This window comes from Lepidochelys kempii, chromosome 1 (genome assembly GCF_965140265.1).
Source record: "Lepidochelys kempii isolate rLepKem1 chromosome 1, rLepKem1.hap2, whole genome shotgun sequence".
Classification (NCBI taxonomy): Eukaryota; Metazoa; Chordata; order Testudines; family Cheloniidae; genus Lepidochelys; species Lepidochelys kempii.
This window is the reverse complement of record NC_133256.1, coordinates 100,118,182-100,135,947: the sequence shown is the minus strand read 5'-3', so window position 1 is coordinate 100,135,947 and position 17,766 is coordinate 100,118,182. Positions and strand designations below refer to the sequence as shown.

The window sequence follows — 17,766 nt, the reverse complement described above, 5'->3', positions numbered from 1 at the left end:
GGGGAGCCCTGAGAGGTGAAGCCATGGGGCTTGTCTCATTACCACAGAAGTCACAGTGGACTGGGCCACCATATCCGCAGCATCCAGAGAGGTTTGTAGTACCATGCATGCCAGGAGTTGTCCTTCTGTCACTAGTGCTTGGACAGAGCACTAGTGCTCTTTTTTATCATCTGGGAGAGCAACACTCCTTTCACTCAGCCTCTATACACCAGCACAGAAGAGAAGACAGCATAGATGTCAACCTACCCCGAGATCTTGCCCTCCATATTTCACCCTTCAACAGCATTATGATCCACAACATAGGTGATAGAGACCTCCTGCCAAATGTACACAGACATCAACACAGGCGGCTATGTCCCACGCATCTGTATGTCCCACGCACCTGCCTCCAAACAATAATTTTGAAAATTTGGATGAGGCCCTGAGATGTCTCCCCGTGGTCCAGATGCTGCAGCCATCCAAATTACTCCATCAGTTTGGCGGCCATTTGACTCCATTCTACCTGACATGACAGCAAGTCACCTCCATCAAGTGGGTACTAGAAATCATCAGTAACGGGTATTTGATTCCATTCCCGTCTCTCCCACCCACCCCATCCTGTCCCTCTTCAGGGAACATTTTCATGAGCACCATCTATGAAAAGAAATAAACCATCTTCTGTGACTGGGACCTGTAGACCTGGTGCCATTCCAACTCAGCAGGAAAGACTTTTGTTCCCACTATTTTCTAATCCAAAAGAAGTCTGACTGTGGAGGCAAATGCTAGACTTGGGGAAACCTCAACAATTTTGTCAAACTACAGCAATTCAAGATGGTCACACTATCAACAATAATCCCAGCACTGGAACAGGAGGGAGCTAGTTCTTGGCCCTCAACCTCCAAGACATATACTTCCATATAACCATACACCCTTTCCACAGGAGGTTCCGCAGATTTGTTCCAGGGTCCAACCATTTTCAGTAAAGAGTGGTTTGGCCTCTTTATGGCACCCAGAATATTTTCCAAAGTCCTGGAAGTGGTGGTGGCACCCCTCTGCAAACAAGGGGTTATAATAGTCCCATACCTACATGATTGCCTCATCAAGGCTCTGTCCAGAGGCGATACGCTCCAAGTCATAACAAAAAGGATGGACCTTTTCTCAAAACTCAGCCTCCAGATAAATATACAAAAATCAACTGACACCAGTACAACAGCTAGAGTTTATTGGGTCCCAACTAGATGCTATAAAGGCCAGAGCTTTCCTCCCAGATCACAGATTTTCCGCAGTAGTCAGTCTCATTTCCATCATGAGGACCAGCCCACAGATCTCCACCAGAACTTGCCTACAGTTGCTCGGTCATATGGCAGCGACCACATTCATGGTAAAACACTCCAGATTACGTATGGATTGCCTTCAGGGATGGTTACGAACAGCATACATACCCCACAGACACAGCCTGAATAAACTGCTCTCGATATCACTGAAGGTCAAGGACTCATTAGACTGGTGGACAAAACCTCCCAATGTCTACAAGGAGGATCCCTTCCTCCAATCACCGTTGTCCTTAATACTTATGATCAACGCCTCCCTACTCGGTTGGGAAGCACATCAACAGACCCACACAGTACAGGGCAAATGGTCCCCATCAGAGTCCATGTTGCACATCAACCTCCTAGAATTACATGTAGTCCGCAACACATGCCTACACTTTCTATCAATAATCAGACAACAGACAGTAAGAGTAATGATAGACAACATCGCCTGCATGTTTTATATCAACAGACAGGTGTGAGGTCTCAATCCTTGTGTACAGAAGCACAAAAATTGTGGAACTGGTGCATCCAGCATGGCATCAATATCTCAGCCGCATACTTACGTGGACACCAGAATACCACGGCAGACTCACTGAGCAGGAAGTTCTCACAAGAGCACAAGTGGGAGATAGACACAAGAACCTTATAGCATATATTCATCCACTGGGGATTCCCCAACATAGATCTCTTTGCCACACCCAAGAATGCCAAATGCCCACAATTCTGCTCAAGAGAATAGGTCACCAAACTCTGGGGGACACCTTCCTCTTTTCATGGGATGCACCTCTCCTCTATGCCTTTCCACCTTTTCCCCTACTCTTCAGAGTGCTTCCCAAGGTACAAGTGGAATCATCCAGAGTCATTCTCATCGCCCCAACATGGCCACGACAAATATGGTATCCTTACCTCTTATGCCTGGTGGTCTGTCCACCTATCACCCTGCTGACTCCACACCTCCTCTCGCAGGATGCAGGTCAGATTCTTCACCCAAATCTAGCATTTCTCCGTCTGAAGGCATGGCTCCTTCATGTTTCCAGAATATAGAGATGACCTGTTCAGAACAGATATAAGAGATTCTTTTAAATAGCCAGTGTTCTTACCTACATACACGGAAAAGATTCTGAACTTGGTGTGACACCAAACATGTCTCAGCAATGAGTGCTCCTTTACCACTCATTCTGGATTACACCCTACAGCTTAAAAGATCAGGGCTATTTGCAAGCTCTGTTCATGTACATCTGGCTGCCATTATTGCATTCCACTCCAAGATAGAAGGTCATTCAGTATTCAACCACCCAATGACAAAAAAATTCCTTAAGGGTTCCTATAGAATCTTTCCCTGAGGTACAAGAACCCACCCCTCCTTGGGATCTCAGCCTATCTCACCAGCCCTCCATTTGAACCTATGGCAACCTGATCCTACATGCACCTATCCATTAAAATGGTCTTTCTCGTATCCATCACATCTGCCCGATGGGTAGGAGAAATAGATGTCCTCATGGTGTACCCCTCATACACAATCTTTTACAAAAAGAAGGTCACATTACAACCACACCTGAAGTTTTTACCCAAGGTACCACCCTCTTTCCATCTAAACTAACCTATCCACCTCCCTTCTTCTTCCTAAACCACGTGGCAAACAGCATGAAGCCATGACACCTTGGATGGCAGATGAACACTAGCCTTTTACCTTGACAGTCACCATGCTTATTCCTCTCTATAGATGAAAGATCAAAAGGATTGGTTGTATCCAAACAACGTCTGTCAAAATGGGCCTCAGAATGCATCCACCTTTGCTACCAATGACACAAACTTCAAACCTCTCCTGGAACTCATACACATTCCATTCGCTTGCTATCTACCTCACTAGCTTTTCTAAATAACATGCCAATTACTGGCATTTGTAAGGCAGCCACATGGGCACCCACTGACACATTTAGTCAACATTATGCGATCACCCATGACACGGCATCAGATGCCATACTAGGACCACTGTTCCATCCTCCTTAGTAGATGTCCCTTTGAAGCCCCAGCCTTCCATCTAGGGGCACTGCTCTACGCTCACCTACAATGGAGTACCAATGGCAACACTAGTCGGAGAAGAAGAGAGGGTTACTCACTCTGTGCAATAACTGAGGTTCTTCAAGATGTGTGTCCCTATGGGTGCTTCACTACCCTCATTCCTCCCCTCTGCTTCAAGTTCAAATGTAGGCTCTGTGGTAGAGAAGGAACTGAGGGCAGTTGAACCACACAGTGCTATATAGCCACTGCTCATAGCAAGAGACAGGGAGGAGTGCGTGTGCAGCCCAATTGGCACTGCTGCCAAAGATCTCCGATCCCAGGCACAGGGATGCTACTGCACCTACAGTGGAGCACCCATAGGGACACACCTCTCGAAGAACCTCAGTTACTGCACAGAGTGAGTAACCCTCTCTTCCATGTCTTTTTCCTGCTTTCTTTTACAATACACACTGCTTTCTGTGGGAGGTTATGATTGTAAGAATTGGAAGAAGGCTCACTGAAGAAGGGTGTTTTAGGAAGTGGTTTGAATGAAGAGAAGGTTGTTACGTAGTGCAAAAGGAATGGGAGTGCCAGGCATTTGAGGAAGACATGAGAAAGATACCGACTTCATGACATTTGAGCGCTGAAGGACTGAACAGCGCAAAGGACTGGAAATGGGCTATGACACCTAACAATCCTCGATCACCAGTTAAAATCCAGGCCAGGCTGATAGTGACAAAAAGTACCAGCCAGTGTTACGTGGCTGTGTGAAGCAGATTAATAGCATCATTCCACATGCAATCAAGCATCACATAAACACTATGACACTCTCAGAAAAAAGGCCAAGAGCTGAATGAACTTGCAGATTTACTAGTCCTCTCAGTCTTGGAGGGGGCCTTGAAGTGCCGAATGATGATTCTACATTGTCACTGTTCATGCTGTATCTTCCCTGCATATGAAAAAGTTCAGTTCCCAATGCAATTAATCCAGTACCTAAAAATAACCCTTTTGTTCCATTTACACTGTTTCAAGTGCCTTATTTATTGTGCTGTTTGTCTTGTACGGTGTCCTCACCTCTCTGCAGGTCTATATTTCACCCAATGTGCTTTATTTTACTATAGGAAGATTGTCATGGCATCTTCAGAATAAATGTAAGTGTTTCAAAAAATCTGAATTTAAAGCTAAGACCTGGAGAGAAGAAGCCTGGATTTTGGGTGCCACGAGTCTGGTGAGTAGTTGTAATTTGGCCAATCTTTCTTTAGATAGTTCAGTTGCTAATCTGCTGCAGGACCCAAACACTGCATCATTGTAGTACTGAAAGTAGCAAATAACATTGGTGACAAACAGACCAATCTAGTTTCCCTACCAACCTGAGGGAAATGCAGAAAAGGCAAGCATGCTGCCTATTACTGTACACATCAGATATTTCCTATTTTATACACAGGGAAATATTGTGGTTAGGGCTGTCAAGCAATTAAGAAAATTAATTGTGATTAATCACGGGATTAAAAAAATAAATCATGATTAATTGCACGATTAATCATGCTGTTAAACAATAATAGAATACCATTTATTTAAATATTTTGGATGCTTTTTACATTTTCAAATATATTGATTTCAATTATAACACAGAATTCAAAGTGTACAGTGCTCACTTTATATTTATTTTTTATTACAAATATTTGCACGGTAAAAAACAAAAGAAATAGTGTTTTTCAATTCACCTAATACAAGTACTGTAGTGCAATTTCTTTATCATGAAAGTTGAACTTATGTACAAAAAAACTGCATTCCAAAATAAAACACTGAAAAACTTTAAACCTACAAGTCCACTCAGTCCTATTTCTTGTTCAGCCGGTCACTCAGACAAACAGGTTTGTTTACATTTGCAGGAGATAATGCTGCCTGCTTCTTGTTTTGCAGTGTCACCTGAAAGTGAGAACATGGCACTGTTGTAGCCAGCGTTGCAAGATATTTATGTGCCAGGTGCTCTAAAGATTCATGTGTCCCTTCATGCTTCAACCACCATTCCAGAGGACATGTGTCCATGCTGATGACGGGTTCTGCTAGGTAGCGATACAAAGCAGTGGAGATGAACACATGTTCATTTTCATCATCTGAATTAGATGCCACCAGCAGAAGGTTGATTTTCTTTTTTGGGGGTTCAGCATCTGTAGTTTCCACATTGGAGTGTTGCTCTTTTAAGACTTCTGAAAGCATACTCCACACCTCGTCCCTCTCAGATTTCGGAAGGCACTTCGGAAGTCACTTCAGATTCTTAAACCTTGAGTCGAGTAGCTATCTTTAGAAATCTCTCATTGGTTCTTTCTCTGTGTTTTGTCAAATCTGCAGTGAAAGTGTTCTTAAAATGAACAACATGTGCTGGTTCATCATGTGAGACCGCTATAACACAAAATATATGGCAGAATGCTGGTAAAACAGAGCAGGAGACATACAATTCTCCCCCATGGAGTTGAGTCACAAATTTGATTAACTAATTATTTTTTTAACAAGCATCATCAGCATGGAAGCATGTCCTCGAGAATGGTGGCCGAAACATGAAGGAGTATATGAATGTTTAGCATATCTAGCATCTAAATACCTTGTAATGCCTGCTACAAAAGTCCCATGCGAACACCTGCTCTCACTTTCTGGTGACATTGTAAATAAGAAATGGACAGCATTATCTCCCATAAATGTAAACAAACTTGTTTGTCTTAGCGATTGGTTGAACAAGAGGTAGGACTGAGTGGACTTGTAGGCTCTAAAGTTTTACATGGTTTTGTTTTTGAGTTTTTTATGTAACAACAACAACAAATCTACATTGTAAGTTGCACTTGCAATATAAAGAGATTGCAGTACAGTACTTGTATGAAGTGAATTGAAAAATGCTATTTATTTATCATGTTTACAGTGCAAATATTTGTAATCAAAAATAATAATATAAAGTGAGCACTGTACACTTTGTAATCTGTGTTATTGAAATCAGTACATTTGAAAATGTAGAAAAAATCCACAAATATTTAATAAATTTCAATTGGTATTCTATTGTTTAACTGTGATTAAAATTGTGATTAATCATGATTCATTTTTTTAATCGTGATTCATTTTTTTGAGTTAATGGTGTGTGTTAACTGCAATTAATCGACAGCCCTAATTGTGATATCTCAGATGCAACAGTGATTTAATGGCAACAATAAGTCTATGGTTTATATTCTGAAAGTGTCAATTTAAGATTTTCTAACACCTAAAAATGTGTGAAAATTGTCTTTAATTGCTTATATTTTGAAAGGAGGTTGTTTCACTTTTTGCAAATTCAACCGAACAGCTAAAATTATTTCAGTTGGGGTAAAAGAACATGGGGGGGGGTAAAAGAACATGGTAGCAAGGGAAGATTCCGAGCCATCCTACACTAACGAAATAATACACTGTGATTTGAACAGTCAGTGAAGCTGTGGCATCTGCAGAACTCTTTCAGCTTCTGTATGCTTCAGATAAATTCTGAAGGCAGAATTCCTGAAAGTAAGCAAATTCAATCCACTTCAGCTTGATCCAGAAATAACTAAAAAGATCTTAATCAGCAAAACTATGAAGTTTGGAGAATTTTTTTGTCACTGCAGAAAATGTGTTACCTCAAGGAGGTGAGTACCAATTGTTGGCCTTGTAGGACCAGATTTTCAAGAGCCCGGTACCTGATAGCCTGAGGGTCACAGTGGGAGCTATGTCCATACTGCAAGCTATGGGTGTGATTCCCTGGCTCGTGTGCACATACCCCTGGTAGCTGAATGAGTGCTAGCATGAGTATAAACAGTAGCATAGGCAGTGGCAATGGAGGCATGGCTGAGCTGGTTTGTACTACGCGCAGCTGAGCCAGGCCTCTGTTGCCACTGCCAGTGCTACCACAGCTACACAACCGTCCACACCCACACTAACTCTCATCGAGCTACCACGAGTATGTGTACGCGAGCAGGGGAATCACACTCATATTGTAGACATAGCCTTAGAGGGGAGATTTTCCAAAAAAGTTATGCTGGTAGGGAAACTGGAAATCTAGCTACTTATTTTGGTGTCTGAATGGTAGCTGAGGCTGAGCGTTTTGGAAAATCTGTCTCAGGTTGGGGATGCACCGCTCTTTAAAAAACTAACCTCTAGTGGAGCCTTTGATTTTCAAATGGAGTTTCTTCCTTTGGCATCCTGGCTAACACAAAGAATGTTATGCCTGAAGGCTGAGAAAACCAGTGATTTCCTCACATTAACATTTCTCTTTGGACTAGCAAAATCTGATATTATGAATGAATATGAATGATAATTTGCAGAAGCACCTACTGACTAAATCAGGAGCCTAAATCGCATAGGTACTTTTGAAAATTCTGTTCCTTGAGGTACATTAGCAGGGTTGTATGACACAGCTTTGTTTCTGCCAGTGTCATCAGAACCGTTTTTTTCACGATGGCTAACTTTTGGCAATGTATTGTCAGAAACACTCGTTTTTACAGTAGCTCAGATGATAAATATGAGATAGTAAAGATTTAGCAATTAAGTGGAGTATCTGTAATTTTTTTAATTTTCAAAGTATTATTATTCAGAGCTTTGCATGATGTTTTGTAGAGCTTTAGACAATGCCACAGTCACACTGTAACAAAAGAGTTTACAGTCTCAGACTAACATAGACTATGAAGAAAAACTAAGCAGATATGGAAAGAAAAGTTGAGTAATAACACAAATAAAAACTGTGCTTCTTTATATGAGTAGCTCCTTTGTATAGCATGAGGTTGTATTCTTTGACTCAGAGGGGCCACAGTAAGATGCCTAAGATCCGTCTTATCAGAAGATAGTTAAAATGCACTCATTCCTTTACTATTATTTCAGGGCAAATCCTCGCAATTTTAATTTTGACAATGTGGGAAATGCTATGTTGGCACTCTTTGAAGTTCTTTCATTAAAAGGCTGGGTGGAAGTCAGAGATGTCATTATTCATCGCGTGGGGCCGGTAAGCAAGCATATCAAATCCTGTTAATGCTTCACAAGCTGCTGAATTTGTTTTGATGAATAATCATATTTTTCATATATGCAGATCCATGGAATCTATATTCATGTCTTTGTGTTTCTGGGCTGCATGATTGGATTGACCCTCTTTGTTGGAGTTGTCATTGCTAATTTCAATGAAAATAAGGTAATAATTCAGTTATTGTATCTCACATGGGAATAGTTTCATACTTGGTTAGCTTTAAACATCGTATGACACATTGTGCAATATGAGATAATAAGATGTGCGGATGCTAATATAAGTAAGTTACAATTCAAGAAGCAAACTCATTATTGCTTTCAGATCATATTACCTAAAGAGAGATATAGGATCAAATTCAGATCTGAAGTGAGCAGATGCAGGTGCACTGAAGTATGAATTTAGGCCTGGTCTCAATTTGACCCATAAGCAATGAACAAAGAGAAGCACTCTTTGAGTTCCTCACTTGACAAATGGTGGTGAGGTGGAAAGCTCCTGAGACACAGATCTAGAGTCTGTGACATGGTTGTTTTTAAATTTCACTAAGCTTTTATCTTTGTTTTACCACCACTTTTTTTTCTGTAATGAATCTTTCCAACAATCCACTAATTTTTATTAATCTTTTTATTGTGTAATCCTTTTAATTTAATATTTCCTTTGCTGTATGATTTTTGGCCTAACAGCAAGAATGAATACATGTTATAATAATCAGTCTCTTTAACGGCATCACATTTTAGGGTGTATCTTCCCAGGGCATATCTTGGGGACACAATTCCATAAAGAGATTTTGTCTACCTCAGAGGGAGCTTTTCTGATCTTATTAGTAGGACAGCCACCTGTTTGTTTGACTCACTGTTCCAGAGTCTAGACATTCCAAGACACGCCATGAGGATGGTACCACGGCACACACAGCTTTGTATGGTTAAGTGCTTAGTGGGAAAAGTTTCTGTGTGTCTGAGAGAGAAATCTGTGACATTTGCCTTTAAAAGTTCTCTCTTGATTTTCCAGCTCCAAACCCTTGGTATGAGATTTTACAGCTCTCTGATGTTGTAAGGACCGTATTATGTCTTAAGATAATTTTAAATAGTATGGTTTGTACTATGCTATCAAAATGCTTATGTGTGTGCTCTTTATTACTACCTACCCTGAAGTCATATCTGCACTTCTTATGCTTCCTTTATGGAAAATGTTGTAGCATAGCATATGTTTATTTTATTTAAATTATACTACAAGCATAGGAAGTGTGTCTGTAGTGATTTTGTAGAAGGCTAGTTCCCTGACAAGCTAGAGCAGTGCTGACAAACTAATACCTTCCTGCAGGGTTTTCTACAGCAAAGAATTGACCACTGTTTAAAACAGTGCTCCCCAGCAAATGGTGTTCAGACAAATGGAAGACCTCCTCTAGGGTTTCCCTATCCCCACTGGGCCGCTGATACAAAGAGCCACAACTGAGCTTGCTGAGTTGAGTCCCAGAAACTCACAGCTAGTGCATTTGGAAATCTTCTTGAGTGCAGGGCTGATGCTCTGACCCCTTTACCCAAATACTGTGTTATTCAAGGAGAGTTTGACTATGGAACTTTATTTTAAGCACCAAGGCAAGCTGTTGTTTTCACGTGCACAACAGTTAAATGTTTAAGATTTTGTATGACAAAAGCTTCTTGTTTTTCTTTGTTAAGGGTACAGCTTTACTGACTGTAGATCAGAGACGGTGGGAAGATCTAAAGAGCAGACTGAAGATAGCTCAACCTCTTCATCTCCCACCTCGTCCGGGTATCAAAGATATTCTGACGTTATTCATGTTGAGCCCTAGTGTTCATAATTCCCCAGGAGTCTAAGATTCAAATTAAAATTGTAATCGTTAGGCCACTAGGAGGTTGTGCATAAGTTAATGTGGAAACAGGCTCCCACTACAGATCTCTGCGTAAGGCTAGTAAAATCAACCCGAAAAAGGTTGCGCTTCCATGGTTTTAGGATAAGCCTTAATGAAAAAATGAATTTGAAATGAAATATATTTGCACTTGCCTGTTAATGACATGAATCGAATGTATTATCTTGACAGCAATTGAATGATGCACTTGCTTTACCCCTACCAAAGCCTTCGTGCAACGTTGGTGTTCAGTATTTGAAATTACATGTTCAGAAGCACTCTTTGATATGTGGAACTGTAGCAGAAAATTAGAAATGTATTTCTAAACTAGGCAAGGATTAGGTTACCATTAACAAACAAGAAGAATATGTCAAGAAACAGGGAGAAAAAAAATACCACTGTGTGCATTTTAATTCTTCTTGTTTAACTCCTTCCGTTTCAGATAATGATGGCTTTAGAGCAAAAATGTATGATATAACGCAGCATCCATTTTTTAAGAGGACTATTGCTGTGCTTGTTCTGGCCCAGTCTGTCTTGCTTTCAGTGAAGGTATTTTTGTTTCTTATTGCGTCTTGTAACAGCGGTGGAACGAATACTGAACTGTACATAAGGCCATAGCTAGTAATGAACTGCTAGAAATATAATATTTCTTAATACAGCGGGCCAGCTCCTCAGCTGGTGTAAATCAGTGCAGCTCCATTAAAGTCTCTGGAGCTGCGCCAGTTTATACCAGTTAACAATCTGGCCCATTATTTTTAATTTCTCATTTAAGGCTAAATCCATATAAAAGGAAAGATGCTCCCACCTGCCATTCCTGCCTGAATGTGTTATTCACTGTAAAAACAGAATCTATGGCAACAATACACACTGAAATAAAAATTAAAAAGTGGTAAATAAATTTTTATATCTGTTTTATGATCTACTATCTTTGTTCCATTTCAGTGGGATGTCGAAGATCCAGTGACTGTTCCTTTAGCAACAATGTCTGTTGTTTTCACCTTCATTTTTGTCCTAGAGGTACAGTAATATATTTAATTCTTTCTCCAGATTCAGACTAGGTTTTGTATATTTTATTTTGGTTCCAGGGTTACTGTCCAAGTTTTAATTTCAGGGTACGTATCCCTGGGGCTACTCATATGACTAGTGCTTGAGTATGTATTGCAGAAATGGGTGTTTTACTTGTTATGGGGCTAGAGCACCAAAATGCTGACTCTTGTGTCCTTTTCAGTACATGTATCTGCAACCCAGATAATTTCATCCTGGATATGTATAGCAGTGGCAATGGTATTTCAGTAAATTTCTAAAGCAGAGCAGCAAATGGTATTCTGTGCAGTAAACCAGCACAAGGTCTCGCTACCTGGGAAGTCCTGCTTAAAACGTACACCTTGTGCCTGATCCTTCCTTTCATTCTCAATCTGTTTAAATATGACACCATGAGAAAACAGAAGGCAAAAAGACTGTTAGCCATAGAAAGCACATATATTTATAAGCATCTCTGTGTGTGTATCCATCTCCTTTCCTTCAGTCATTTAAAAAGCAAAAGCAACAGAATTACAGGTAGTATGTAGATACGAGCATAGAAAAGTAAAGGTTATATAACAGGGATATAATGGGGGAAGACTATGACAAACATAACTATTGATGTATATTTTCCTTTATCATATGACTCTCTTCTCCCCTCTTAAAAAGCAATATCTAGTACAAGCAGTGAAAAGGAGGTTGGTTTTCCTCAGTTAGCAGCCTGGAAAACACTGCAACCAAAATCAGCTCTGTGAGCATAATTAACCTGTGGAACTCATTTCCACAAGATATGAATGAGTCTGAGAGCTTAGTAGGATTCAGAAAAAGATTAGATATTTGTATAGGTAATAACATAGTTACACTGGATAAGATGAAAAATGAGAAGGGATATAAATCCTCATCTTTCAGATTGTAAGCCAATCACAAATGTATGGGAGTTAAGAATAAACTTCCCCTTATGGTTCACTTATTCCATAATTCCACTACAAGATTTTTTGCACTTTCCTCTGAAACATCAGATACTGGCCACTATCCCAGACAGGATAGTGGACTAGATGGATCACTGGTCTAATCCAATATGACAGTTCCTATGTTCCTATGATAGGTTTTGCCAGCGATGATGGATAAGCAATGAAGTGAATACCTTGTAGCAGTCCTACATATATCATATGTTGCCTATGCCTTCTCTGCCCAAGAGGAGTCAGTGCCTCTAGAAGAGTGAGCAGATATGGAGAGGTTTGATTTGTAGGATACATGGCCAGTTTTTATTCACCAAGTAACGATTGCTTTAGAAATCCCTACTCTCTTGTTCTGCCTGTGAAAACAAACAATTTCCAAGCATTTCAAAGGGGTTTTGTTTGGACAAAAGAAATCGCAACATACAAAAATGACATTTTCCCCAGATTTATGGGGGAAAGAAATCAAAGTAGATTGATTTGTATCAATATTTTATCCCTAATTTAGAAACAGTTCTGTCTGAAAACATCTGCCGATAAAACAGTCTAGTAATCAGAGAACTCAGCTCCTCTGTGTGCCTAAGAAAGGAGATGGCAACTAAAAAAACCCACTTTGCTAGTCATCAAATAAAGAGGCTCAAAGTAAAGCCTAAGCAACCTTTACATTTTAGCCGATTTATAGAATTGCACATGATATTGCACCAGTGCTTGCAGCACCATTGAGAAGTATGCCTTGCAGTTTATGTACTGGTTGGCAAGGTGGTCTGGTGCCAAGATGGGGATATGCGTTCCGTCTATCGCCCATCACAATTAGGGAACCCTATTGCAGCAAAGCCATCCACTATGACCTGCACATTTCCCAGAGTCACTACCCTTGATATCAGCAGCTCAGTGATAGTGTTGGCTACTTGCATCGCAGCAGCCCCCACAGCAGATTTGCCCACTCCAAATTGATTCCTGACTGACTGGTAGCTGTCTGGCATTGCAAGCTTCCACAGGTCTATCACCACTCTCTTCTCAACTGTCAGGGCAGCTCTCATCTTTGTATTTCTGTGCTTCAGGGTCGGGGAAAGCAATTCACAAAGTTCCAGGAAAGTGGCCTTATGCCTGCGAAAGTTTCGCAGCCACTGTGAATCATCTCATACTTGCAACACTATGTGGTCCCACCAGTCTGTGCTTGTTTGCCTGGCCCAGAATTGGTGTTCCACTGTATCAACCAGCCCCACTGCCGCCATGATGTCCCAATTGCCACAGCCCGTGCTTTCAGGAACATCTGTGTCCATATCCTCATCACAATCCTCCTTGTGCTGGCGTCTCTTAGCCTGGTTCTGCATATAGTCCAGGATAATCAGGCATTGGGTGCTTAACCCAGAATTCCAAATGGCAGCGGAGACTGCAGGAACTGTGGGATAGCTATCCACAGTGCACCGCTCTGTAAGTCAATGCTAGCCACGGTAGTGAGGACGCACTCCGCTGACTTAATGTGCTTAGTGGGGACATATGCAATCGACTGTATAAAATCGATTTCTAAAAATTGACTTCCATAAAATCGACCTAATTTCGTAGTGTAGACATACCCTCAGTCTCTAAGGTGCCCCAAGGACTCCTCGTTGTTTTTGCTGATACAGACTAACACGGCTACTCCTCCGAAACCTGTTTTTAAGAAAAGTCAACCCTTTCAGTCTCTGTGTTCATTCGGAGCATTGTGAAACCCACTGCAATCTACTGGCCCACACTATTTTCTCTTCCAGTCTTATGCTTCCTGTGCTCACGTATGCTGTTGAGCATGGATGGAGTTCACGAGAAGTAAAACAAAACACTTTTGCAACAGGAAAAAGAAGGTTGCTTTTAAATTAATTTGCAGTACATGAGACTTATAAGACAGTTATAACCTTGGATTTAAGTGTATTTGTGTGAAATTGGCATTAATATATACGTCAGTCACTTCATACACCCATACACACACATGTAATTTTTTAGTTATGCATCATCAGCTTAATCATTTTCTTCCTTCATACTAACCCTTTGTTTAACTATTAAAACTCCTACTCATTTAAAATCAATCTACAAGTAGAACACTACCAAAACATTTTAGGGACCAAATGTTGTTATAGTGAAAAATAACCTTTCGCTAACAATTTGTACAAGCAAGACTATCTTTATTGTTCTCTAGGTCACGATGAAGATTATTGCCATGTCACCTGCTGGCTTCTGGCAAAGCAGAAGAAATCGATATGACCTTTTGGTGACCTCCCTTGGTGTTATATGGGTGATACTTCACTTTGCCTTACTTGTAAGATCATAGAATCATAGAATCTCAGGGTTGGAAGGGACTCAGGAGGTCATCTAGTCCAACCCCCTGCTCAAAGCAGGACCAATCCCCAATTTTTGCCCCAGATCCCTAAATGGCCCCCTCAAGGATTGAACTCACAACCCTGGGTTTAGCAGGCCAATGCTCAAACCACTGAGCTATCCCTCCCCCCATTGCAACTCCAATGATCATTTATTGGTTTTATTTGTTAATCACCAACAGTTTTACTGCTATCTCTGACTCAAATAAGGACAATTGCCAACCCCACGTTGTTTACAAACTAAAACTAAGACCCAAATAAAACAAGATACCCTGGGAACCAAGAAGAAGGTAACAATTTGTGGGGTTGGTGAACTAGATTTTTCTTCTATCCTATAGTGCTGAGGTGGAGAAGATATTGGACCGATATAGGTTAGGGTCTGCAGGCCTTGTGGAAGAAGGGACTCTTTGGGAGGGATTAGAACAGGGGGTCTCAAACTCAAATGACCACGAGGGCCACATGCAGACTAGTACATTGGCCTGAGGGCCACACCACTGACCACCACCCCCTCCGCTGCCCCGGCCCCGCCCCCACTCCACCCCTTCCGTGAGGCCCCTCCCCTCCCCCACCTCTTCCCACCTCTTCCCTGCCCCCATTCCAACCACTTCCCTGAAATCCCCACCCCAACTCTGCCCCCTCCCTGCCCCCAGGGGGTGCAGGAGGAGTGCAGGGTGCATCGGGGGCTCAGGGCACGGGGTGCAGGGTGCAGCAGGCAGCTCAGGGCAGGGGGTTGGGGTGCAGGAGGGGTGCAGCAGGGGGCTCAGGGCAGGGGGTTCAGCTGCAGGAAGGGTTTGGGGGGCAGGTCTGGCCCGGCACACACTGGGGGGCAGGGCAGGCTCCCCACCTGCCTGCCCTGCCCCCGCACCGCTCCGGAAAGCGGCCGGGACCTGAGGGAGGCGGGAGGGCACAGGGGTCTGTGTGTTGCCCTGGCCACTCCTCCAGGTACCTTCTCTGAAGCTCCCATTGGCCAGGAACGGGGAACCACGGCCAAGGGGAGCTTCGGGGGAGGTACCTGGAGGCGCGGCCAGGGCAACACACAGACCCCTGTGTCCCCCTCCCCCTCCTGGCCGCTTCCTGGGGCAGGGCAGGCAGGGAAAGAGCCTGTCCTGCCCCCCGGTGCACGCTGGGCTGGACCCACTTTAGGTAAATGCTGGGGGAAAGGGGCGGGGGAGGGGGCGCGGGGAGCTGGTGGGCCGCATGTTTGAGACCCCCGGATTAGAATGAGGAGAAGGAAGAAATGTGGTGTCCTGGGGTTGGGAGATCTTGCCAGGAGCAGTTTCATTGGAGAGTGAAGGAGGAAGAGAGACTGGAGGGAATAATCTAGGTAGGAGTTATTGTACAGAAAAATAATGCAGAGGTTCTAAACCGATAAACAGTGCAAAGCATGTCAGTGAATCTGGTCCATGAGTTTTTGTTACAGAACAATGTTTAGTCCTGGAAGGTAGAAGATTTACCTGTCCAAGGAGGAGGTCAGCTGCGCATTCCCTCTCAAGTTTTTTTAAAAAAAGAGGGGGGGCTGCACACCCTCATTTGTGGGAACATGAGTTCTCCGACCTTATCACTGGAGAGGAGAGGTGGTTTTTGTCAACAGTCCCCAGTTGTGGCTGGCTCTCACCTCCCTACATTGTTGAGGGCCTTCCCTCTGGTCTTTCTCAAGCACGCTTTGTGGGGGCAAACCCGCCTTGTGTGCTGTCCCTTTGTCCCTGGCATGCTCAATTTGCCCCCTGCTGCTGAGTAGCTTGGCAGGCCTGTGGAGTTTCTGCAAGCCAGCAGCTGCCTAGACTCACAGAACTGGAAGGCTGCTGGACATAATTACAGCCCAGCTAAGAGAACTGTGAGGGCTTTGTCGGTTTATTGTGTTGGGAGGTTTGGTTAGTGCTTTTGAAGTGGCACCGCTTTTTCTGTTAATTTATTATTGTTCAGCATTTGTTGTTGAAATATTGGTGGTACCAGTTTCTGTTTCATTACTTTTTAAAAAATGCTGATTGCACTGTATATTTCAAAGAGAGATTCATGGAGAAAAACTGATCATTTGAGAGATCACTGCGGGACACTGTATATGAAGTCTACTTGTGTTTAAATTTCAGAATGCATACACGTATATGATGGGTGCATGTGTAATTGTCTTCAGGTTCTTCTCCATTTGTGGGAAACATGTAAGTACAAATCAGGAATTACAGTCAATACAATGCTTATGCATAGATTAAAAGATTTATCACTTTGCTTTTCTACAGTACACTCTATAGGTCTCCATTTTGTGTACTGCTGCTGTAAGTCTCCATTTTATATGCTTCACTTAAAATATCAGGGTTTTAGGTGTATTACATTGTGACGTTCCCCTCTGGTGTTATCCGGACTGGTGATCTGCTAGATCACTCCAATCCTTGAATCTGGGAGCCAGCCATACTCTGCTCTGCTGTGAGAACCCCCACTCCTGGGCTGTTCATGCACAGCCTCTGGCATCTAAGCTGCTCCTTGGATTGTGCAACCAAATGACCCTAGCCAATATCTCCGGTCCCAGACACAACCCTAGGAACCTCCATGTTGCAGTGTCCAGTTATGCCTGCAGGATGCTGCAAGCTTATGTGAGTTCGTCAGTTTAACAAAGAAATGTATATGTACCAGGCTTGTTATCCCAAGGGGAGTCTCTGACATGATTCAAACCAAACGCACTGCTTCAGGTAAAATAAACAAACGGATTTATTAACTATTAAGATAGATTTTAAGTGATTATAAGTCAGAAAATAACAAGTCAGATTTGGTCAACTGAAATAAAAGCAAAACACATTCTAAATTGATCTTAACACTTTCAGTGCCCTTACAAACTTAGATGCTTCTCACCACAGGCTGGCTGGCTGCTCTTCATCCAGGCACTCCCCTTTGATCAGCGCTTCAGTTACTTGGTGGTGGTGGTGTCTGTAGATGTAGGTGGAAGAGAGAGGCAGAGCATGGCAAATGTGTCTCCTTTTTATATGTTCTTTCTTCTCTCTTGGCTTTGCCTCCCCCACTTCAGAGTCAGATGAGCATTACCTCATCTCAGTTCCAAAGTGACCGAAGGGGGGGTGACTCCCTCAAGAGTCCAACAGATTCTTTTGTTGCTGTCTAGGCCAGCGTCCTTTGTTCCTGTGAGGCTGGGCTGGGTTTGTCCCATACATGCCCTGATGAGGTGTGAACTGTCTCTCTGTTCTTGGAGAGTTTTTGCCTGGGCTTGCTTTAAGCCATGAGGATACATTTTCAGTCTCATAACTAGAAAAGGAGTACTTGTGGCACCTTA

The 17,766-nt window shown here is 42.5% G+C and overlaps 1 protein-coding gene across 2 annotated transcripts in view; it reads left to right on the top strand.

The window, feature by feature from the left end:
• The window catches only part of NALCN (sodium leak channel, non-selective), a 345,519-nt gene that overhangs the window by 313,027 nt on the left and 14,726 nt on the right, over positions 1–17,766 (top strand). For both annotated transcript variants that reach the window (XM_073348939.1, XM_073348928.1), the window contains 8 exons: positions 4,415–4,521; positions 8,163–8,283; positions 8,368–8,466; positions 9,975–10,068; positions 10,608–10,714; positions 11,108–11,182; positions 14,315–14,434; positions 16,580–16,648. In XM_073348939.1, coding sequence (XP_073205040.1) covers positions 4,415–4,521; positions 8,163–8,283; positions 8,368–8,466; positions 9,975–10,068; positions 10,608–10,714; positions 11,108–11,182; positions 14,315–14,434; positions 16,580–16,648 — 792 coding nt within the window. The remainder of the gene's footprint in view (positions 1–4,414; positions 4,522–8,162; positions 8,284–8,367; positions 8,467–9,974; positions 10,069–10,607; positions 10,715–11,107; positions 11,183–14,314; positions 14,435–16,579; positions 16,649–17,766) is intronic.